At 36.9% G+C, this 25,302-nt stretch overlaps 1 protein-coding gene across 10 annotated transcripts in view; it reads right to left on the reverse strand.

Moving 5' to 3' along the window:
- PTPRD (protein tyrosine phosphatase receptor type D) overlaps positions 1–25,302 on the reverse strand; it is a 521,421-nt gene that overhangs the window by 304,592 nt on the left and 191,527 nt on the right. For all 10 annotated transcript variants that reach the window (XM_068552041.1, XM_068552036.1, XM_068552035.1 and 7 more), the window contains exons 3-4: positions 10,404–10,549; positions 6,844–6,985 (exon numbers count right to left, since the gene is read on the reverse strand). In XM_068552041.1, the coding sequence (XP_068408142.1) occupies positions 6,844–6,985; positions 10,404–10,549 (288 nt within the window). The remainder of the gene's footprint in view (positions 1–6,843; positions 6,986–10,403; positions 10,550–25,302) is intronic.

Consider the following 25,302-nt stretch of genomic DNA (forward strand, 5'->3'; position numbering starts at 1 on the left):
CAGTAAAGCAGATTGTCTTCCCTAATGTGAGGGGGGCCTCATCCAATCAGTTGAAAGCCTGAATAGAACAAAAAGAATGGCCCTCTCCCAAATAAAAGAATTCCTCCTGCCCAACTGCCTTCAAACTAGGATACGGGGCATATTCCTGCCTTCAGACTCAAACTGAAACATCAGTTCTTCCTGGGTCTTAAGTCTGCCAGCCTTCACACTATACCATCAGCTTTCCTAGGCCTCCAGCTTATTGACTCACCCTGCAGATCTTGGGTGTTGTCTGCCTCCTTAATAGTATAAGCCAATTCCTTATAATAAATCTCTTTACATATATAAACAAAATAAGTATAAATATGCATATACTTATATTGGTTCCATTTCTCTGGAGAACCCCAATATACCACCCATACCCACCATCAAATATTTAGCAATTTCTCACCTGTGTATGTAATCAGGTTCATGAAACTTTCGCTATCCCTAACAGTCTCTCACACTAGCTCTGCCTGATAAAACCCTACATAGTCTTCAAGCCTCAACACAGAGACCTCTTCCCTCCCATGATGCATCATCATGGGGGAGTTTTTCCACTTTGCACACCCACAGCACGTCAGCACTGTTTTCGGTCACCTCTGCTTGTCTGTGGGTGGTGAGCTGGAAGAACATAGTTCTTCCTGGACAACATCTTATACATCAAAAGTAAGTATCTGAAGGGCTAGAATACATCGTCACAACATAATACGGCACGGATTATTTCTGACTGGGTAAAACCCAAAGGAAATCTTAGCTGTATGACCAAGAAAAAAATCATTTCAAACTCTCTGGACCTTGGTTTCTTCCATCAAACGTAAGAGATTTGGCTCGGTACACCAAATTCCCTCCCAGCTCGACATTTCTACGGCTCCATTAACAAATCAATCAACAGTAAACACTCACATGACTCAATATTCATTTTAAAATTATCTTAAATAATATAATATGAAGTCTAAAGTAGAAAACTGTTCTCACTTAAATGCAGCAATTCACAAGTGCACTCATTCTCTCTGAGCCCTTTTAAGACATAACCCCAGCATGGAAAAACAAGTGATAATGATTAAAAGAAAGCAACATGCATCACCAACAGGAAGGTCCTTAAAAGACTGATCACAAGGAAACACTCAGAGCCTCAGCTCACACACGCACATTCTCCGAAATGTAATAAGTTTTAATGTTTCTCCGCACTAGGGTCTCCATGGAACAGTTCACATGGGCTCCTGCCTTTGTCAACACTGATACGTAAAGAGTAGTTATTTGTAAGTACTACTGAAAGTCAGAAGTTTCTGTTTACTTATATGGCTCTGCCCACCACCACCTCTTTTCAGCATGGAAATGCAGGACTCAGAAAGACTTTATCATGTTGGTATCAATTTATTCCAAGTACTCAACTATTTTATAAGCCTTTTCAAATAATCTTCACTCGGTACCGTAATTGTCAGCAAGTTTGTTCTGTGTTGGCCATCCTTCCTTTTGTTTCAGTCTTTCATAAAAATCCTTTTGTGTGACAGTCAAGCAGCTGTGCTTTGTTCTTTAATGTTCCTAGCTTGGATCCCCAGCCGAGACCACTTTATAACATAAACGGCAAAGTACCATTTTCACAGCAGGCACAACTGTGTTCATCTTCAAAAAGAGGCATTAATAAAATGAGACTGTAATGAACATGCTAATTCTGATCACAGGGTAGTGCACAATGGCGGAGAGAGTTGACTGCCTTCTCCCTGAAAGACGGTAAAAGTTGTTTTTGTTTTTTTTCTTAAACAACTGCTATAATGGCTTACTTTTTTTTTTTTTGAAACAGACATATTATGCAAACATTTCTCTCCATTTCCCAGTGAAATGCCTTTTCTGTCTCATCCAACTGCTCACTGTGTGTTTTACTATATCAGTAACAGTCACCTTCAGGGAGCATCTTTTTTCCATCCTGCAAGAACTGACTTGTTGAAATAGGCATGTCACCGAATCACAGAAAGCTAGAAAGCAGGGATCTGAGTGATCACCAATTCAGTGCCTTCCCTGTGCACATGGCGCCAAGATAAATAAAGAAGTAAAAGAACAGGGAAGTTAATAGATTTGCTCAAGATGTCACAGCTATTTTGGGACAGAGCCAGAGTTGGAACTCAAATTACTGGAGACCTGGACTTGAGGACTTTGTGTATTATGTCTTGACGGTGATTATTCATAAACTATGATGCACATATGTGGAGTAGATCCTCAAATATAAGTGCCATTTCATAAGGTATACCTGTAAAACTAGGCCACTCAATTGTCTCATGTTTGGTCAGCTATCTTTTGTTGACAACAATTTTACTTTGTGCGTGCTCTAGGAACAAGCTAGAAGATAACAGCAACAATGGTATATATCATACCCTGTTTTGTTGTGGTAATGCTCGTGCTGGTTTGGGGATCAGTGTTATTTCAGAATGGGCAAGTCTCAGAAGATAATCCACTAAACTTAGAAAAATGACATAGTACATGCTGTTTTGGATGACAACAAAATATGTATTTTCTGATTACTACCTAAAAAAAAAAAACCCTAAATTCAAGAAACATGACATTTAGACATCTCAGACTATCAGAGACAAAGTTGACTAAATTTTTCTAGAACTTTCTCTTAGAGAGGGGGAGTCATGTGAGCAAGAAAAAGGGATTCTTCTTTTTTTTTGGCCATGCAGCACAGCATACGCATACGGAATCTTAGTTCCCCGACCAGGGATCGAACCTGTGCCCCCCGCAGTGGAAGCGCAGAGTCTTAACCACTGGACCGCCAGGGAAGTCCCAAGACAAAGGCATTCTTGATGTCTTTCTACTTGTCTAAAGCAGGCAGATGCTCCTGGACTCTTATAGGAAAGAAAAGTCTATGGAAGGTGATATCTCATTTTCCCTGTCCAGTGGTGGACAAGATATATCTGAGAGAACATTTTCATCCCCAGTTATCATTATACAGATTTACATTTACAAGTAATGTAATACCTTTGGACAGGAGGAAATTGTGGCCAGTGAACCAAAGATTCAGAAAGAACCAATTCCATCTGGATGATAATCGCTCTTCTTAAAACACCCTCTCTGGTCCTATACTTTGCCCTTCACGGAAAGCTTAATATCAAATCCAAAGTCCTTAGCAGAATCCCACAATTAGGTAAGACTCAACCCTTAATAACCACTGAGTGAGATGTGAGGTCTTCACTTAAAGTTCTGCGTAGAAGGGAAACGTGTATGACAACCATGCTCAGCCCCTTAAAGTGCTATAGAATTACGGAGATGGTATGTTCTTGTGTTTCCACAGGCAGGGCAACCAAAAAAAGTTTTAAATGACCTGGAGGCCATAAGTACCACATTCAATCCCCCTTCTCCCACTACTTCTTCTATGAACTGCAGTCTACAGCGTATAAATGGTAATTGCTCAAATATCTCATTCCAGGGTATGTTCAGCCCAAGCTTGTAGTTATCTTTCCTTATGAAAACAGTTTTTCAGAGCGAGGGTAATTTGAAACGAGCTACACAGGGAAAGTTTTCCCTGAAGTACTCCCTTCAATGCACATGGGTGGTCAGAGTATCATTTCAATGTCTTCTGCATTAGCTGTACAGGTCAGATGATTAAATCTCCAATTAATTAGGTCCTCTAGTAGCCTGTGTGAAATAAATTAGGGATCTCCATCCCATCCACTTAGACAAAACCCATCGTGACAGCTGGCACATTTTTGGCATTGTCAGCAGAGTGGGTAAAAAAGTAAATGACCCATGTGGACAAAATGGGCATCTAACGATGGGTAGTGGATGAAAAGTGCAAAGTATTTTCCATCCACTGCAGAGCAGAGAGCTTGAGTATCTGCCAATGTGATTTGCAAGAAAAAGTGAACTTAAAATGAGAACGAAGCCCATCAACTATGGAATGAAACTCTTCACATTCATCTAGTTAACTGTTCACAATGTTCATAATCTAGAAATGTCCGTTTACCACTGGAATATTTGTAAAGACTATTACTAATAGGATTACTGTTATTTAGAAATTTTAAACAAAGAGGTAACTCTAGGAAACAAAATAATTCCCAACCCCACTTATTTCATCCTATAAGGATATATAAAAATATTCTATTTTAAGGTTATGTTTAGACTACTTTTTCATTATCCAAAATACCTTTGAGTTTTTCTCATGAAACATTTCCAAAATTGCTAAACATAGTCTTAAAAAAATAAGGTTTAAGTACTTTACTAGAATCATAAATTTTCATACAAATGGACTTATATATGACAGATATTCACATAGAAAGTCAAGATTACATTAAAAATTTCAAATGTATTTGTTTTATGTGGGAGCTAGCTGGATAAAAGCAGATGAAATGGGAGGACCCCAGTCAGATGGGAGGCAGGAAAACATAAATCCGTATGAATGTCTATGTAAAGTGATATTTCCCTCCAACTTCTTGTTAATTCCTTCATCAAATGCATAGAGATTAAGTCAAGCCAAATGACTGCCACTGTTTCCTTTTAAGGGGTTTGTTCAGGGAACTCAGAATGTGAAAACACCTAAAAAGTTTCTAATAACTTGATTGCATCTTTGTAATACGTTTTCTACGTAATAGCATTAGTTATAAACTACATGAATAAGCAAAGATTAAAATTTTAAAAGAAGACCAGCGAATCTGATTTAGCTTCCTATATGAATGGCTTCCAAAATTACTCAACAATCTTCAGACGTTTTATCTAAGTTTATGTGAACATATGCATGTATATCCACGTATGTACATATTTCTAGTACATATTACAGTATGTATAAACATAGTCTCCAAGGTCCCTTTCAGCTCCAAAATCTGACTTCTAACTCCTAACTGCTCTTTTTTTTCCTCGTCTTATTCTTACCTAACAGATTTTACTCCTCTCTTTACCTTTACAAATATTTAGAATTCATTTCTTTTAAAACCCATTCAAACAGTTCAATTATCTATAGTTCACAGACTATGATTTCTACTCTCACTGATTGGGCTTCCTGCCCCTCATGAGTTGGAACTGGCTTTCATGCTTTAGAATTGGTGCCTATGAGCCCATCTGGGAATAAATGACTTTATTGTATGGCCTGAACTGGGGTTCAGGGGTTGTATGGCCTGAACTGTGGTGGTGTCTCTGTGGGGTGAGTCCTTACGTGGCTGTCTGTTCCACACTCCATGGGATTCACCGTTTCTGACCAGCTGTTATGTTAGCTTCTGGGTTCTAAGTATTGCACTGCAGAAATAGTGCTAGAATTCTTACCTTGTTCAGAAAGCTGATCTAGCTCCTCTTATTTTATATAAATCTGTGTCCTGCTGGAGAGTTAAAACTTCAGCCCTAAATCATACAGTCCATTTGGTTATTATCTTGGTTTATAAGATTACAAATTGTCTCTTATCTGAGGTTCTCTCTCTGTTTTGAGCACCTGGAAATTTCTTTCATGTTTGTAAACCTAACCACACATTTAATTTTATTTTCAAATATTTTATCAACATGTCTATATGTTTACAGGGGGATGGAGAATTTCCTGTATGAACACAGTGTGTCATAATGGCCAGAAATGTAGCTCAAATTTGACTTGTTTGTTTTTAAGCAGCATTCTGTTACATGCAATTAAAAGATCTGTATCCAGTTGGTCAATATTTCCCCTAAGACTTAGTAAGATTTTATAGTACTTAAAGCACATTGTAGGATGTATATGTAAATATTCTTTTCTAGACTTCTCAGATTGACTGATTAATTTTGGTACTAAATAGATCTAAAAGAAAATATTTTTGATTGTATAAAACATACAAAGAAAAATGCATGCCTCAAAGCGGGGGGGGGCAGGGGGGGCGGGGGATGGAATGGAGGAGAAATGGTCTCACTCTATATATGTTCCTCTAAGATTATTCAATTATGATCTTTTCTTTCTAATTCCCTTTATCTGAAGAAAGGCTATTTTACTAAGTTGTGGAATCAAGCAAAGCGAAGTTCAAAGCAATACAAAACAAACAGACAAATGCAAGTGTGTATGAGAAAGAAACAAAGGCACAGAGGGTTAGTCTGGAAATGTCAACTACGACGCAAGCCAAATCAGGCAATATTCTTATCTCTATACAAAAGACTGAATTATATACACAATACAACAGAGCATTATTAATCACCAGCCATTATTCTCTAGCACTGTCATTCTAAAGGAAGTCTTGGAAGTAGACACACCGTACTACAGATTTAGCAAGTCATCCCATGCTTTGGGCACATTGCATAAGCCACATAGCTGGAAACACAGAAGGGGACACACTGTTTCCAATCACTTTGCATCAACAGATGTTAGTTCAAGAAATATAAAAGACTGAAACAAAACACTTTTTTTGGACATAAAGAAGAAAGGTGCCTTTCTTGTTCTTGATTCCTCTGCTTAATAAGAGCTCATCTTTAGGTAGTAGATATTCCTTTAATTTTGCAAACACCAATGTCAGCTTTGGTAATTTCCAAAAAGTAGTTGCTGACCTAGATATGAAAAATCCACACACAAGTGAAGCTAACAAGCAAAACAGTAGCATACCCTGCTTCCTATCACGATTCTTTACCAAAAATCAAAATGGTATCTGGTATTTGAAATCAGCACTTCTTTGGGATTTTCTTTCCTCTCCCTGACTAGCATTTTTTAAGTCCCAGGAGAGAAGGCACCCTCTGTCTATTTAAATAACGTTTGACCCTAATCAGTATTTTACTTCAATTCGTTTCCCATTTAAGTGTCATGACAACTGTAGTCTTTTCAATGATTCTACAAAAGAACACCTGGGATACAGAATTTCAATGACACAAGCAGCAGCCTTGCACTTGAATACTTACCACGTAAAACTGTGAGTCTGGTAGATACACTTATTTCTCCCACGTTATTCGAGGCCACACATTCATAAATTGCCTCATCTCGCGGAGTCCGTAAGGGCTGTATTCTGAGAACTGATCCAGATCCATCGTCAAACTCTATTACCTATTAGAGGAAACAATAGCTGTCACAGGTGTTGTTACTATCATCTGCCTCTCAGCTAAATCTCTTAATGCAGTGGTGAACCAGCCATTAGGCTCAGAATAAACTCAGAAGCATTTTGAGACTGAATTTTGATACAGTGATGAAACAGAATAATTTCTCTAATGTACTGAATCCTATACTGCAGAATGGAAAGACATGAAACTACATATGCAAAAATGTAGATTTCTTGTCTCTACAGAAAACCATCCAGGGTTTAATCATGAAAATATTCTAGTATATGTATCTAGGGCAATGTGACCTTTTTATTAATTTTGCAAGAGACTTGCTGCTATGATGGATACACTTCTTAAATTATTCTGTCTCTGATAGCACATATGCACATGTGGATCCATTCAGTAATTGGATGATAAGGTGGAGAAATAACGTATGCCACCACTGATAGCTCTTCTGGTTTAAAATGTCTCATCCTGAACAGTATAGATGAGCAAACCATGAAGAGAAACTGCATAAATCTAGAACTTAGGCAGCCAATGAGATGGCTTTCATAGCCCCAGAGACTGATGGCATGCATTAATCTTGCCATAAATCATTCCAGTATTTGTTCTAGCTTAGCATTTTCTGCATTTTTAGGGCATTCTTGCTGTAAAATGGAAGCTTGCTTCACCAGGCAGAAAATTAATGTCCTAAACAGTAAGCTTGAATTCACTATCATTATAGACTCTACTCTGAAACAGTTAAGCAATCCCAGGTATTTGTCACCTAATCAAGTAGTACTTCTAAAAAATGATGTTGATAATATTGATAAATATGCATACAAAACTGTAGAGTCCTCTACCTGTCTTTTCTATAACTCTGCTGTGTTTCTTCAGCTGTTCACTGAGATGGTGGATTTTTTTTTGCATTTCCCTATGAATAATATATCCATGTGCTTAAATTGTGAATAAATTAAGAATGCTTTATAAATATATTTACAAGATGATCAATCCCAGATTTTGTGTATAAGTGTCAACATACAGAAAAAAGAGATTGAATGTTTTTAAGATATGGCCACTTCAAGTCCTTTCTGCATCCCATTTACATTCTAAATTCACAGAGATATTCAAAACATCCCATTTTTCAATGCACCACAATTTATTTTCAACTCTATTAAAAATACCACACACTTTAGAATGAATCTACTATGCATCTTGGGAGAATAAAGTTTCATAGTTACTGGAATCTTTGTCAAATATGCTATAATTAAAATACATATATATATATATATATATATATATATATATACACATACATATATATATTTGAGCATCCTATAGCTTAATGTAGAGAAAGGTTTAAACATCTTTAATAATAATTTAAATTTTGATTTTTTTCAGTTTTATTGAGAAATAATTGACATACATCACTATATAAGGTTTAAGGTGTACAGCACGATGGTCTGATTTACATATATTGTGAAATGATGACCAAAGTAGGTTTAGCTAACATCCATCATCTCATATAGATACAATAAAAGAAGAAATGTTTTTCTACTTATGATGAGAACTCTTAGGATCTGCTCTCTTAACTTTTGATTAATTGTTACATGTCACTGCATGCTTACATTTCTGAACTATTTCCTAGGTTTAGACCTATATTCTTCAACAAACGATATACACATTGGATGCTAATATTGTAATCTTCAATTTGCAAACCCTATTTAACACCCAGTATTAATTATGTACCTACTCTAGGCCAGATGCTACATTTGCCACTGGAGATAGAAGAGGGAACAAAATCAGTCTCACTCATACTCTCATGGGCTTTAGAAACCAGTGACACTAAAAAATACAATATACTGTTACAGACATGAAGGATTCACAGCCCAAGACTCAGTACTATTTGATGTAGCCGCTTTGTGTTAAAATAATTTTTTCTGGATGTTTATATGACACTCATTAGGAATTATGTACTGAGCAGGCCTCATGCTTTGAAATGTTTACTGTTATAATTTAAACTTTGTTACAAGAGTTTGTCAAGAAGCCATCATCGCTAGCAAGCATGACGTCAAACTTCTCTTTGACAAAAAAGTCAATTTCATTTAAACTAAAAAGTATATGTGCACCAAAAGTCACACACACATCATTTCCTATGACAATGTAGGAAATATTTCTCAAAGATTAAGATATTCTTTTTACGTTTAAATCACTGTAGGTATCTGATCTTCAAACAAACAGAATTTTAAACTGACCATTTGTAAACTACAGGCCAGATTTCAATTTTCACCAGTGTAATTATGCTCTTTATGCATTTGGTCCATTTACTGCTCTTTGAGAACTGGTGAAGAATGAATAAATTCACAATGCTCTGAATTTTGTCGTTGCTATGTTTCATTTAACTGGGAATTGTTTTAATTTGCCAAACTGTGAACTAGGCTATCAAGTAGTCAGAAACTCAGGTAAGAGGAGGTGAGTTTTACATTTTGGGTCAGTTTGGAGGTCTAAGTACTCTCTAAAAATCAGTCTAGCCTCTTCATATCTTAAATTACAGGCATGATATTGTGTGCTTCTTCCAATTGTTCTCTATATAGCTTATCACCTATTTTTCTCCTCCAGAAGGAGCAAATTCATAAACCATAGGCTCCTTAAAAACACCCAAAATAATATCTGAATTATGTATCGTCATCTTCAATGCACTGAGCTTTCTTGAATAAACAAACTCGACTTCATCAGTAGGTTTATCAGCTATCAACCTGGTTGGGTATGTTTCTTTCAGAGCAGTTCTTCACACTAACACACTGGAGCGAAGTTCTCTTTCTAGTCCATGCTACCTGTAAAACACAGGTGTGAAGTATAGTGGACAAACTAAATTTGCTGTCCAGTATCCGTTCCCCTTCTTCCGGATAATAGGAACTTGAATTCCCTTTGGGAAAACACTGTTCCCTCATTCCAAGCCATGGGGTTGGATGGAACTGATCTCATTCCCAGCAACTGAGGTAGATTCTTATTAACATAAATGAGTTAGTCTGTACCATCCAGCTGTCCACACAGACTGGTTCAGTGATGAACACATAACTCAGTAAGAGCCAAGAGCACAGAAATCTCTCACTCGTCCTCTAGTCTTGGATGTGGGAGGATGGGAGACAGCATCTTGCCATCTTAAGGGGAAGCAGTCTGAGGGTGAGGTTACACATGAATGCTAAGAACACTATTTGAGCCCTGGTACAAGTACGACAAAAGTCAGTCATCTGAACCCCCACATTCCCTTTTTAAAAAAGCTGAAGCCATCTAGAGTGAAGTTTTCCATCACATACAACATAAGGAATGGCATAGCTCAGTGATTACAACACCTTGTATCAGAGAAAAACAAGCAAGTAACATACAAACCAAAAATTCAGCAGTTACATTCTTCCCCCAGAGAAACAGAACAATGGACCTAATACCTCAAATCTCTGATTGCTGACTTTCTTTCCTTTTTTGTTCCAGACAATTTTAGGTCTTGGGTCTCCTGTCGCTTGGCAAATGAAAGAGGCAACTCCACCAGAGACCCCTGTCTGGTCAACGGGAGTTCGTGTAAACCTTGGAGGTGCTGAAATAAAAAGAAATAAACATCACAATTAGATGGAAAGTGGAAACACAGACTGTTACCCCACTGCCACTGCTCTCTCCAGAGCCCTCAACCCTATTTCAGTCAATACATACATACATACATACACATATACATATACAAGGATTATAATATTAGGAAAGCACCTTTTACATTTGAGGGTAATTAAAAGGGGAGGGAGGTAACTTTCTGGTGAAGTTATCTGCTAGTGCTTTTATTGCTGAAATCCGTATTAAGGCAGAGATGCAATAACATTTGAAAAGCAACATCACGCATTAATTTTTACAACCAGTATTAAAAAAAATCCAATTTGTCCTCTGTAACAAAACGAGCTCATCAATCAAAGTGAGTAAAATTTTAGCTCTTTGCTTTGATGCCGCTATCAGGACATTGCCAGAAAGCAGCAGTGCCACTATTAAAATTAGTGACATTTAAGAGAAATTCTAGGAAATTTTAAAGAGACAAGAAATACAGCCCTGAGTTAGACGGTTTGGCAAGAAATAGAAATAGGAGAATATGGTAAAGTGACTCTAACCCAGATATTGCGTGCTGCCTTACTTTCAACTTAACTCCACAATTTGCATAAAAAGATGAGTCAAGAAGCCTCCAAAGTCATAGCAAAAAAAAGAATTTCTGTAAAGAAAGATGTAGACTTCAAGATTCCTAAGGACGAAAGGCTAACTAACAGTTGGAGGTTTTTGAAATGTCCTCTGTCTCCTTTAAATGTTCCTAACATACACTTTCCCTCTTAAAAGCCTGCTTGTTATCTACCTGGTATTTCCGGATCTAGAAATCTATTATATGAAAATTATATAAAATGTAGACAAATATTTATGGACAAAGATATTAACCATATATTTTATTTACAAAGATTATAAGTACTCAAAACATCATTATTATAGGAACTGATGGTGAGATAAACTGGCATAATGATGGAACATCATACAGATAGTAAATGTTGTAATTATAAAGTTTTTATTATATGCCACGAGAAATACTTACGACTCAATGGTAAGCCACAAAAGCATCACACAAAATTACAGATGAGAGAGATCAGGTAAAGAAAAATGCACCCCAAAAAAGATAGGACAAAATATGCTAAAACATTAATGATGGTGGTTTGGGAGAAGGTATTTTAATTATTTTTCCTACTCTTCACATTTTTCTTACTTCGTTGAGTTTTGACAATTATGTTAGAGTTGGACATTTTTTAAACTCAAAAACATTTTACTTTCCCATTTTATTTTCTATTTTCTTACCCCTATTACAAATTCTCTCTTCCCTCCGGCTGTTTTTCAGTGATAAGTCATTGAAACAAGGTTTTAAGTAACCATAGCTAAAGTTTATTTTGAAAACTATCCTTAGATTCTAAGTAAGAAGAAAATAGCAAAGTTCATCATTGTTTGCTCATCACCAGTATTTTCTCCGCCTTGTTTTCATGTTTCCCATGTGATACTCCTGCTGGCCTGATGGTGTGTGTCCTGACCCTCATCTTGATTTTCCTGGAGTCAGGGAAGCCAGATTTCCTTCTCAGCTCCACCATTTTGTATGTGTAACATCTTGAGGGGGTGCCTAACTTTCCTGTCTCTTAACTGTAAAAATATGAAATGTGAAATAAATTATTTTGCAGAGATCCCTTCCAGTTTTAAGGTATTAACTTCCACGATGAGGGAAAGAAGGGAGAAGAGAGGTGAGTGGTATCTTTGTAATGCTGATGCGGGGAAATGAGTCTCCACTTCAACAGGAAATTCAACTTGGTGATAGTAGGGCTGGTGAAAACCCAGGTACCTGTTTGTTCAGAAACGCTAGGAACGAAAGTGGGCTCTAAAAACGCTGCTAGATGTCACATCCAACGGCATCTCAGGGTAGCAACACAAACTGGATGATTACCAGAACTGTGAGCAATGTTTAAAATGATTTGAAATTGATTACCAGTGAGAGGAATAAAATACGCAGTACACTGATGTCACTTTTCTGTCACAAACAAACAAAAAAGATATTAAAAGTTTTTATGGTTTTCATTCTGCTGTTGCAAACAATGCAAATTGATAATAACCACTCACTTGTCAGCATCTAAATGGAAATTATAATTATGAAATTAAAATTCCTAGGGAGTTTCCCTGGGAAAACAAAACGTATTGCATTGCTCTTTTAAGTGGTACCAACACTGTCATTTTTAGGTACTTTCCTTTTTAAAGTCCATAGCTTAAAAATTGTCAACCCTAAAGGAAAATGAATTTTAACAACCCAGCTTCCCAATTAAGTTCTGTTTTGAAATTGCTCACAAGAATGTAAGGACTGGATGGAGGGCTGTTGCATAAAATGACTATGTACTAATCAGAAATTAAATAAACAAAGAAGGTAGGATGCCATTTTTGATGCACTGGGATTTTTTTTTAAGGGAAAGTATCCTATTTCTCATCCTAAAGAATGAAGGAAATTTGGAGATTCTGACAATCTGCAAATAGGCAACAGTTACTCGGGAAAGTGCTTCCTGAATACTGAGTGGGGACAGTAAGAAGTCGAATTAATATAAAACCCAGAAGTCTTATTTCTAAGTGGAAAGCATAGGAGGCAAGTTCCCATGTTCTCAAAAAGGGATGCAACTATCATTCCAATGTTCAGATGTGTTTTTCTTTTATCTTCATTTTCTGGTCGTACCTTACAGTTCTCATGCAAATATTGACAAGTTTAAAGATATGACCACTGGATGCTATTGCAAGGATATTTTCTTTTTTTTAAACTTAATTGGTAGTTTTACTTTTCAAAAATTTTTATAGGAGTATAGTTGATTTGCAATGTTGTGTTATTTTCAGGTGTACAGCAAAGTGAATCAGTTATACATATATGTATATCCACTCTTTTTCCATTCTTTTCCCATACAGGTCATTACAGAGTACTGAGTAGAGTCCTGTAAGGATTTTATTTCTGAAGATGAAGTCAAGTAATAGAATTAACCTAATGAACTGTGGAAAATTCATTGAAATAACCAGTTAGGATCTGTTTCAGATCTGGGACTGTTTTTCTAAATCCCACTACACCCCACTGTAGTGACTCAGTATTCTTCAAAAAAGCAGCCCGAAAAGGGTCCTTAAATTTATTCTTTAAAAACAAACACACAAAAATGAAATTGATCACGTTACATTTTTTTTTTAATTAATTATTTTTTTTTTTGTCTGTGTTGAGTCTTCGTTTCTGTGCGAGGGCTTTAGTTGCGGCAAGTGGGGGCCACTCTTCATCGCAGTGCGCGGGCCTCTCACTATCGCGGCCTTTCTTGTTGCGGAGCACAGGCTCCAGACGCGCAGGCTCAGTAGTTGTGGCTCACGCGCCCAGTTGCTCCGCGGCATGTGGGATCCTCCCAGACCAGGGCTCGAACCCGTGTCCCCTGCATTAGCAGGCAGATTCTCAATCACTGCACCACCAGGGAAGCCCGATCACGTTACATTTTTTAAAGGCATATCAATTACTTGTACACAGAGGTTTTTTTAAAATTTTTTTCTAAATATATGTTAAAAAAAAAAAATAGCCTTCACAGACAAGAAAATCATGACTTTCTTATGGGATCTGATGTCAATTTTTCTACATTTGTCAACCAAGTCCAAACCATGGAAAGGATAAATGCCATTACTCTATGATACAAGGTTAACACTCTAGATAATATAGTAAAATCCTTTCAGTAAGCATGTTTGTTGCATAAATAATCATCTTGGCTGGTCAGACGCTAACAGTGAGGCTGTCAATGCTAGGCAGATGGCCAAAGGAAACAGATGAGAAAGAAAGAAGACTAAACATAACTCCAACAAATGCTAGAAGCAAGTAAAAATCTTCATTCCCAGAGGGGTCTAACAATACATAGCACTCACTCCCCCGTGTCTGTATCTCAGTTTAATAGAAGAAACTAAATGAGTCTTCTGCCTTCTTTTGTCATGGGTATGCCCAAATTTAAGTCATGCTCTGAAGATGGGAAGAAAGAGAAAAGAACCCCTGTAAAAGAATAAAACAAAGACTTCCACTACACAGTCACACAATAGGACAGCCTCAGGTCTTAATAATGAAAGTCCCCATGATTATCCCATGAGATACAACCATAAATATTACGCTTGGTTTAAGAAAATAAAGAACTATCAGGAATGTAAGGATGGAGAGAAAGACCTTAAAACTTTACAGTCACCAATATTCAGATAAGTACACTTCCATTATTGTAGCTAACTGCCATTGCTATCCACCTAGAGCTGCCAACATTGTGCTTTGCAAAATGCATTTCTGCTCAAGCTGATTTTGACAAGTAAGGAGTATCACCTTTTATTAAACTAATGCCAGGCAGAGGTCAGATTACTGTTAGACCCAGAAAGTCTATTTTCTAAATGGAAAATAGAGAAGCTAAACATGCATATGAGTCAGAACAGAGGCATGCTGGATATTCTAGAACGTGTCTGCCATGCTCACGTGCTGTTCAAAGACTACATTCTCGGGATGCATTCACAGAGCAGACAGGAGCTCCAGGAATCAAGTAGATTATTATTTCCCACACAGCTTGAGAGGAGCCACAGGCTGCTGATTGATTTCTCCTTCTAAGAGGTTAGATTGCTTCTTACAAGCATAAGCAATGCACAGTACCTTTAATGCAATGACTGTAATATTTTGATGCCATATCAGGTCTCAAGTTGCTAGGCTTTCTGAAGACAAGATGATAAGCCCAAAGAGCACATAAGGTGATTAAATTCAGGGGACAGAACGTACCAAGACCAGCAAATTGCCTTTGACCATCCTAAACAAACTGCTCTATCAAGGACAAAACCTTCCTTTAGCACACTACATTAAGTAGAACTAGACATTAAGTGAGGAGAACCACTGAAGTCCGCTAGCAGCATCCATGGAAGAAAGGGATTTATGAGAAATTCCTAAAGGTTAAGAAGACGACTCAGGTTTGTGGGAACTTGACTGGCCAACTGAGAATCACTTAAAACAGGTCCCTGGAAAGGACCACATGCTACAAAAGTGAAGAGATGAAATGATGGTGCCGTTTGTCTAATTTAATTCTAATGAATAAGCCACTTCTGCAGACATCAAGGAAATATGTTGCACGGGGAACAAAACCAACAGCACGTAAATAATCGGCTTTGTTTCTTTCAGCTGATTAACATTTCCTTAAACAGAGAGTTTTGATTTTAAAGGGATATTTGTCATAATAATGTACTTAAAATCTTGAAAGGGGCAGGTTAATAATGTTATTAAATGATACTGAGGGAGAGGATGAGGAAATGTTCAGTAAAAATATATAGGTAGGGCTTCCCTAGTGGCGCAGTGGTTGAGAATCTGCCTGCCAATGCAGGGGACACGGGTTCGAGCCCTGGTCTGGGAAGATCCCACGTGCCGCGGAGCAACTAGGCCCGTGAGACACAATTACTGAGCCTGCGCGTCTGGAGCCTGTGCTCCGCAACAAGAGAGGCCGCGATAGTGAGAGGCCCGCGCACCGCGATGAAGAGTGGCCCCCGCTTGCCACAACTAGAGAAAGCCCTCGCACAGAAACGAAGACCCAACACAGCCAAAAAAAAAAAAAAAAAAAAAAAAAAAATATATATATATATATATATATATATATATATGTAGTCCTGTCTTTAGGAATCTGCTTCCTCCCTAAAAGGTATCTGTAGAATTTATGAGGCTGTCAGCTGACCTCATCTCTGTTCTTTCTTTTTCTGGAAGAATCAGGGTGAGGGCTCCGAAGGGAAGCTCAGGAACAGGGATCTGGAGGTCGGTGAGAAATGCAAAGCATAGGAGGTGAATCCGGGGTGATGCTAAGGGCCATGGCCAGGTCTGAAGGTTTAGGGGGACAAGAGCCATTGTCACAGGGTTTACATTCCCATCCAGTCACCACACACTCTACTGCCACTGCCCCAAACATAGAAAATGGCCAAAGTTTGTGTAGATGATGGATTTTCTGTTATGATTCATTGGGGTAGGTAGGAAAGTGTGCCCAAGATAGCAGTGCAACTGTAGAGGCTCATGACAAGGGAAGAGGGGGTAGGTCCCAGAGTTGATGTTTAACTGTACGGAGGGCCAGGATCCTGGCACAAGACACCAGGCTGGACTGGTTTCCATGGCAGATGTTCTGCATAAACAGGGGCCTGTGGGGACATCTATCCTATCACATGGAATCTGCACAGGGTCACCTCTGACATCCATGGCCAGGATGGACCTTCAAAGTCAGACTATTTTTGAGCCATCTATTATATTTTCTTTTTAATACAACTCCACAGTCTTTTAACCTTAAAATTTGATTTAAGGAGCATTATACTTCAAAATGGGATAAAGAAATAACTACTCTTCAGTGAATTCCATGCACTGGACTAAATGTTTTATATATCTTATATGCAGTGTTTTCCATAGTCCTGTACGATTATACCATTACTCCTATTTTATAGAATTTTAGAAGGCTTTATAGTACTACATAAATTTAGAAGGAAAGAAAGAGTCAGGGAGAAAACGGGAAAAAGAAAGGAAGGAAGGCTCACTGAGGTTTAGAGTGAATCATGGACTTTTGATCTAATTGTGAAGTCCTGATATTTTTACTGTGCCAAATTAGAAGATGGAAAGTTACAAAGACGCTGCACAGACAATATGGTGTAACTCAATTTATAGTATATTTTCAAATCAAATCTGTTTTAGTTAACCATAAAAAGTATACTGGCTGTTTTCTCAAAGGTTTGGTAAGTACTTCGTGCTGTATTACAGCAATTATTTTTCACTAGATAAATGAGAAAGTTCACCCAGAATGCGTATGGAAGTTATTTTCCTAACTTCCAGGAGCCGATTGAAATCAGGGGTACATTAAGTATGATGCCTGGGCAAGAGACAAAAATCAAAGCCACAAAATTCATAAATAAATCGCGTAAGTTCCAAGTGTAGTATGGTAGAATACTTTTGTATTTTTCTACATATACGTTCAATTTGTTCATGATGGCAAAAGACAAGAAAGTTCTTGACATCAATTTCCTCTCTTCCTTTTCAAGGCATTTTGACAACATACTCTATGCATGTCTAGACCATTAATTTTTTTTTTTAACATCTTTATTGGAGTATAATTGCTTTACAATGGTGTGTTAGTTTCTGCTTTATAACAAAGTGAATCAGCTATACATATACATATATCCCCATATCTCCTCCTTCTTGGGTCTCCCTCCCACCCTCCCTATCCCACCCCTCTAGGTGGTCACACAGCACTGAGTTGATCTCCCTGTGCTATGCCGCTGCTTCCCACTAGCTAGCTATTTTACATTTGGTAGTGTATGTATGTCCATGCCACGCTCTCACTTCATCCCAGCTTACCCTTCCCACACTCCCCATGTCTTCAAGTCTATTCTGTACGTCTGCGTCTTTATTCCTGTCCTGCCCCTAGGTTCTTCAGAAGCTTTTTTTCTCTTTTTTAGATTCCATATATATGTGTTAGCATACAGTATTTGTTTTTCTGTTTCTGACTTACTTCACTCTGTATGACAGAAACGAAATTGAGTTATTTGTAGATCATTAATTTTATTAAGGCTTCAACTCCCAATTCTCGACTGCTAAAACGATTACTACAGCATTCTCCCATTGGATAAATAGATGTCTATGCCTCTGTATAACTATCAACATTTAAGGTGACTAACGATTGATATGTATATTAACAGAAAGGAAGGGGAGAAGGAGAAAGGAAAGGAAGAAAAGAGGACAGGAAGAGATTTGACTTAATGAAAAGGTATCTCCCACTTGAACTTCTCCTCAATGCCAGGTCCTTATTTCTAATGTTTGAAAGATTACCTAGTAACATCTCAAAATCAGTATGCTGAAAACACACCATGCCATCTGCCTTCCCAATCCTACTTCTCCTCCTAAGTTTCCAAGTTTGTTTGTGGCACTCCCATTCTCCCTGACACTCAGCCCTGCAGCTTCAGCCTCTTCTTTGTATTCTTGTCCTTTGCCTCATATCATTCAATTATTAAGTCCTATAGATTCTGCTTCTAATATGTCCCACTCCTCTTTGTTTTTTAATGTCTAATAACAATGACCATGATTCTCCCTTTAAGCTGGACATTAGAATCACTTGGGAACCTTAAAAAAGTAAAAAAGCTATAGGTGCTCAGACCCCTCCCCAGACCAATTAAAATAGAAAGTCAGTGGGTGAGGCTGGGTGATTAATTTCCAGAAGATGCCAATGATCAGCCAGGATTGAGAATCACTGAATAATATCATGATATCTGTGCTTTCCCTTCCAGTCACCCTAACTTCAAGTTTTTATTGCTACAATCAATATTACAAATTACTGCTGATCCGATCCTTCTTTTCCTTTTCGTTCTTGTTCTTCCAGGTTTTGTTAAACGCATCTATGATTAAAGCTCTTTTCCACTCTAAATAAATAAATAAATAAACAAACAAGCTTTAATAGCTAACTGCTGCCAAATAAACCAGAAATTCTGTTTGGGCTTTCAGATCTTTCAGAGCTGCTGTTGACCTACTTTCCCAAATATGTTTCTACTATCGCCCATCAGGAACCTATAATTCCCTGCCTTGATGCCTTGGTATAAGCTGTTCCCTTATATAAAATGCCTTCTCCTACATTTTAAAATTTATAGAATTTACCCATTTTTCAATCCCAAATTAAATATCTGAAGTTTTCTTTGATCCTCCCATCTGGATAAGATCCACTATTCTTTTAACTCTCTTATCATACTTTTTGTATCTCTCCTATGAGTTAAAGCAGTTTATCATTTATTACAGCTATTTTATACATATGTATTTCTCTCTCTGCTCATTAACTGAACCCTGAGAAAAGCATCTGTGACCTGGTCATCTCTGAAATCTCATAACTCCTAATCCCACCAAGCACATAGTAAGTGTTCAATACATACTTAGACACGATAAAAGGCTCTCCAAGGTACTATACCCTCTAATCTTTGACTATACATTTTTCAGTACTTAGGATGCATAATATTGTTGTAAACATGATAACTGTGCTTCCATTTGAATTATATTTGCTTAGAGCTTGATAAATTATCTGAAGAAACAAACTTCAAGTAATATACATTGACACGGCAAAATACTGATGTGACATGGTGGGAGACTAATGGATCCATACCAGGCCCAAAGTTGGCAAAATACAGCATATCCAAATCACAGATTCATGCATCCTACTGTAGGACTCAATTCAGATGAAGTATAATGTAATACAACGGATCTCATCTCTTTTATGAATATCATTGTACCTCATTGTTACCACAGAGCTCTCCTATTTTCTGCCACTTTTAGGTTTTTTTTTTAAATAAATTGACTTTATTGTTCTGACTGTACATTTTTATTATAAGTAAATTAGAAAACATAAATAAATTAAAGGAAGACATTTTAAAACATTCTAATGGTTATCGTTTTGATGAATGGCTTTTAAGAATTTTTCTATGTCCGCTTAACATATACTGTCTACAAAAAAGGAGATTATACTGTATGATTATTTTATAGCCTGCATTTCACTTAAAATATATTGTGAATATATTTTATGTCAATAAATATTTAAATGGAAAAGGCTTTTATATTATAAAGCATATAGATATATTTTAATTTACTGTTAAACATTTAGGTTGTTTCCAATTTTTTAGTGTTATAAAAGTGCTTTAGTGATTATTCTTGTATTTATATCCCTACACATATACATCATTCCTATATGTGATTCATTCTTACATGTAAAACTAACATGTATGATGCATTCCTATATATAAAATTAAAGAATTAAAAAACTATACATTTCTAAGGCTTTTTATACACTTCAACAAATTATGCTAAAAAACCCATATAGTCACAGGAGGAATAAATATGAGTGTCCAATTACCTAGACCATTGCCAAAGCTGAAAATTAGCACTTAATCACTGGCAAAATTTTTATCCTTTTTAGTTAAACAGAGGGATAGAAGGTAGAGGTCAGAGGGTGATCAGTATAGAGGAAAAAAACTGGAAAATTTACACCTTAAAAATGAATCCTCTTCAGATACTCCTCAAATCCTGCCTTTTCCATTTCCCCTTGGGATGAAAGAATGTAAGAGGAATACTTAGTAGTGAATACTTAAAGACCAATGAAGAAAGAGGAGAAGGAAGAAGAAAAACTATCTAACAACATGAAACTACTGAAAGTAGTACTTAAATGCTATAGAAAATAATTTTCGATTTAAAAAAGTCAAGACATTCACGTCCATCTTAGTCTTTCAAATTGTTTTTCAAAAAACAATTAAGATGAGGTTTCCTATGAATTAGTCAGTGCACACTAGTAAAGTAAATTTCTTGTTTGTCCTATTTCAAAATATATTAATACCTGGGTCATAAACATGTATTTTACAGCCGTAAAAGTTGTGCAGTCTCACCACCGTAACTTTTTATTTAACATACAGCCATGGGATATTATGACCAAAACAAACAATGCTCTATATTCGCTGTGTCTGGGCCATAAAACTTCTCTGAACTATTGACATGCTTAGTAAGGCCGACCATCTGTTTTCGTGTAAGACACTCACTGTAACCACTGGCTTAGCAACACAAATTTTAGAAAGGCGTGCCAGTGGCCCAGAATCACTCTGAAGATAGAATCAGCGAAGCCATTCTTACCATTCCTTATGCCAGACTCATGCATCCTTAATGAAAACATGTTATCAGCAGCACGATTTATATATTCACTTAACATTTTCCACTTGAAGCCTCTGGGTTCACGTACTACCTACTTATGCATTCAAAATACCAGGCATTTTGACCAGGCATCCGTTTTCATTCAATAGAGTGATAAAGGCCCTTACACTGAAACAGATGAAAAGTCATGAAATCTCTCTGGCTCATTCATAAAGATGTAGGCAAATGACACAATATTTATTGCCTTTTTCCACATTTCCTCTAAATGGTAATGTACTCACAAGGCTATTTAACACAGATACTGTATTTGACAAAAAAGAAACTCTACCGACCCTTTAGCATCTTTCTGTAGTTAGTTTTCAAAGCAGATTCACTTACATCATTCACTGCTAATTTACTCATTAACCATAATTTATCACATCAGATGTGCTGATCATCATTAAAAGTAATCATTTATTCCTCCTTCTAACGTGCTGCTTATCGTGTACCTGCAAATTGGATCACACAGGAGAAAGGTAATTGGATTATTTGAAAAAAGAACATGAAAACAGACATAACTTAAGTGGCAAAGAAAGGGGAAAAAAATGACAAAAAATGTCATCATTGGCATTTTTTCCTCGAATTCTCTCCAAATTTTATGTTACTAAATTCCAGAATATTGATTCTATTACCTCCCCTCTAAGAAATGTCCAATATATCAACTATGTGAATTTTGTTTTATTGTTTTTTAAGGGAACTAGAGTGAAATGCTGTACTGGCTTCACTTTAGAGACCCGTAGCAAACCAGTTCCACAAAGAGATCTACTGATGTCACTGTAAGTGCTGAAAAGCTTTGAGCTGACATGAACTGCTATAACTCCCGTCTTCTAACCAAGGTTAGGTGTTACCACAACTGGCTAAAGCCTGGATAATTTCTTGTAAGATAGATCCATCTTCTAGGAATAAATGTGACCACAATTTTTCATCTATCAATTTCATACTGTTAAGTTAGCAAGGTAGTTTGGGAAATGCAAGTAGCTGAAATATTCCCAGTAGCTATAACATGGAAAGGGTATATGTGCAAACACATGTGCATACTTTCAGTGAGTGGTAAAACAGATTGCAAAATGAAGTTCAAACGTATCTACTGGAGAAATTTAGAAGCGGTATCATAAGAAAACCTTGTTTACAAAGTAGCATCTCTACAGATACACTGTTTTCATGTGTTAAAAAGCATTTTGTCTGGAACAGAATATTGTGGAAAATGAGCTGCCAGAGTTTTTATTACAAAGGCAATGTTAATTGTAAATGTAGAGTTTTATAATAAATATGGTATTTCCTAAAGAAAGTCCATAATTAATACTACCTTCCAAATAAATGACGTTATGATTTTTAAGTGTTTCAAAGATGAAACACTTGAAAATTTCATTGTTTAAAAATATTTCCTTCGAACTCAGTGTTTTAAGGGGCACTACCATTTGTTAATAGGTTTGTAGATACATAGTGGATAAAAATATAAAAGATAAAAATGCAAAAACAATGAAAAAATTGACTTGCCTAGTTACCAGAATTGCTTTAGACTGAAATTGTGATTTTAAAAATATATTTGAAAAACACCCAGCATTATTCACATTTGAACCAATACTCTGCTAGAGATCATGATATTCTAAGTTTAAAAGGCCTATGTCATAGCTTCATTCTGTGTAATGCCTAGCTTATTGTAGATATTCGATATCTTTTAAATAAAGTACAATTATTTTGGATGTATGGATAATTTAGATATGAATCTATGTCCTTCCATTAATTTTCCACTAAATTAGATTTTTTTAAAAATTCACTTCTCTGTAGACTCAGAGCCAAAAATTATTTGGCGATAATTTCCAGGATTCCAAATACTCTTATTCAATATTAGGTAACTATTTTAGAACCAATAACAATTTGTAGGATAATAAAAACACTCATTTTCTGATATCCTTCCAACTGAACACATGTAGCAAGCAAAAGAGTGGCATTTATTTTACATATTAAATCCATCCTTTTTAAAATAAAATTAATTTTTTTTAGAGTTAAGAGAAAGAATTAATATCCATACAAGCAAGTTGGATATGGGGAAAGTGTTCCTTCCATAAGATGTCTCACTGAGCTTAATCTTGCTAACCATGATTGATTTCTGCATTCTCAAAAAGAGTGGCCTGCCACTCGCCCATTCTCAAATTCTACCCAGTGAGCTATTTGGGGGTACAAAAGATGGAAAGCGTGACAACTGGTTCTGTGCTAGGGCTGTGAAGTCATGTACCAGCAAGCAATGATAATAATAGATGATCACCCAGGGCCATGGACTGGCCCTGTCCACACAGAAAACTCAAGTTGACATTAATTAGATCCTGGCACAGAGAGAATAGGGTACAATTCCTTGGTTTGTAGATGAAAATAAACCTTTAAAGAACTTTAATGAGTCCTAGATGGACAGAGTATAATACAATAATGAAATTCTCGCTCTTTTTTTTTTTTTAAGCTACATCTCCGTCAAATAACCCTATCAGCATTTCCATGACAGCATGTTAAATCTGAGGAGGAAACGTCTCATTCTTGCTGCCTGTGAACTGAAACACATACACACTACAAATTTAGAAAGCCAACAAAAGGAGGGGGAGGGACCTTTTTTGTCCCATCCTCACTGAAATCTGTTATGCTCTGGCAAGTCCTTTTGTTCCCATTTTCCGAATAGCATAGGATTTATCTACATAAATATCCATCTCACCTCGCCTGGTTAAAAAAAAAAAAAAAAAAAAAGGTAACACTTGAATCTAGACACAAGTTTACACTACTCAAATATTATGCAAACACTTTTCAGTTGAATTAATTTTCAAATATCAAGTCCCTTATTTGTATCCCTGGGCAGTGCAGCCTCTGGTACCAGCTCATTTTGGTGCCGATTATGCATGCTTTTCTAGAGAAACACATTATCTGAGCCCCAGGAAGGTGGGAGGCATTCCAAAACAGCATAGACAGTGAGGACCTTTATTTGCCAACTAACTTTTTTCCCCCATTCTCTGATTTACAACTCAGGGTGTTAAAGAAGAACACAAAGGGTTTTCCCACACAGCAATAACCTTTATGAAAAACCTGCAAACGAGATCTTAATTACACTATTTACCAGTATAGACTGCATGACGAAATAAACTGAAACATTTCTTGCTGCAGCTTGCTTTCTTTTTTTCCTAATTTAACTGTTGCAGGCAACGTCATAGCAATTTAAGTTGGTTTTGTGACAAATTAGGAGGACGCTTATTTTAGGAGGAAAATCAACCAATAATGACTGCCTTGGCACATGGCTTTTGTTCAGAGCATAAACAGAAGCTGTGGCTGACAGCTGAGGGACCCAGTCCCCTGCTATCCTTAGAACACATTTGCAGATACCCAAGGCCTCTTGCCAGACTGAGGCATGTAGTAGCCTCCCTTGCCATCCAACAGGGCTGCACTGACCAGCTTATGCTGAATACAATCAAAGGACACTGTTTTAGGACCTCCTACAAGGTTGGGCCTAGCTTTAGATGCTAAAATTACTGTTTTAATTATTAACAGTTCCAACAAGGCAATAACAACGGCCTTTTAGCATCATTCTGAACTATCAAGGTATAACCCCAAGCACTTCAAGTTTTGGACACATGCCCGAAAGTGTTTTTGTTAGTGACCCCAGATCATTAGGAACGGAAGAAAATGCTTCTTTTGTATTTGTGTAACAGGAGCGTTTGTGAATACACGCCAGGCCACATGTGAGAATCTGGATGAACTTCATTTTCCAGAATTAGAAAAAGGGCCTGTAGATTATCCTGGGATAAGCTTTTATCCAACACCAAATGAAAAGATAAAGGCTCCGGGATGCTAAAAGTTAAGCGATGCATGCTACTTCTTTCCCTGAATCATTATATAACTAGCCATAGTGACTAATTTAATCAAAGGAAATGTTGCTTTAAAGTTCTCTGCAGCACCTTTGTCAAATTTTACTGTTTGAAGTCTTTGGTAACCTAGTGAGAGTCCCAGCTGCTTTTTGAGGTGGATCTAAAAATGCCATGAAAGCAGATCTCCCTTCAAAGCTGGGAGGGAAAAAA

The sequence above is a fragment of the Eschrichtius robustus genome, chromosome 10 (genome assembly GCF_028021215.1).
Source record: "Eschrichtius robustus isolate mEscRob2 chromosome 10, mEscRob2.pri, whole genome shotgun sequence".
Classification (NCBI taxonomy): domain Eukaryota; kingdom Metazoa; phylum Chordata; class Mammalia; order Artiodactyla; family Eschrichtiidae; genus Eschrichtius; species Eschrichtius robustus.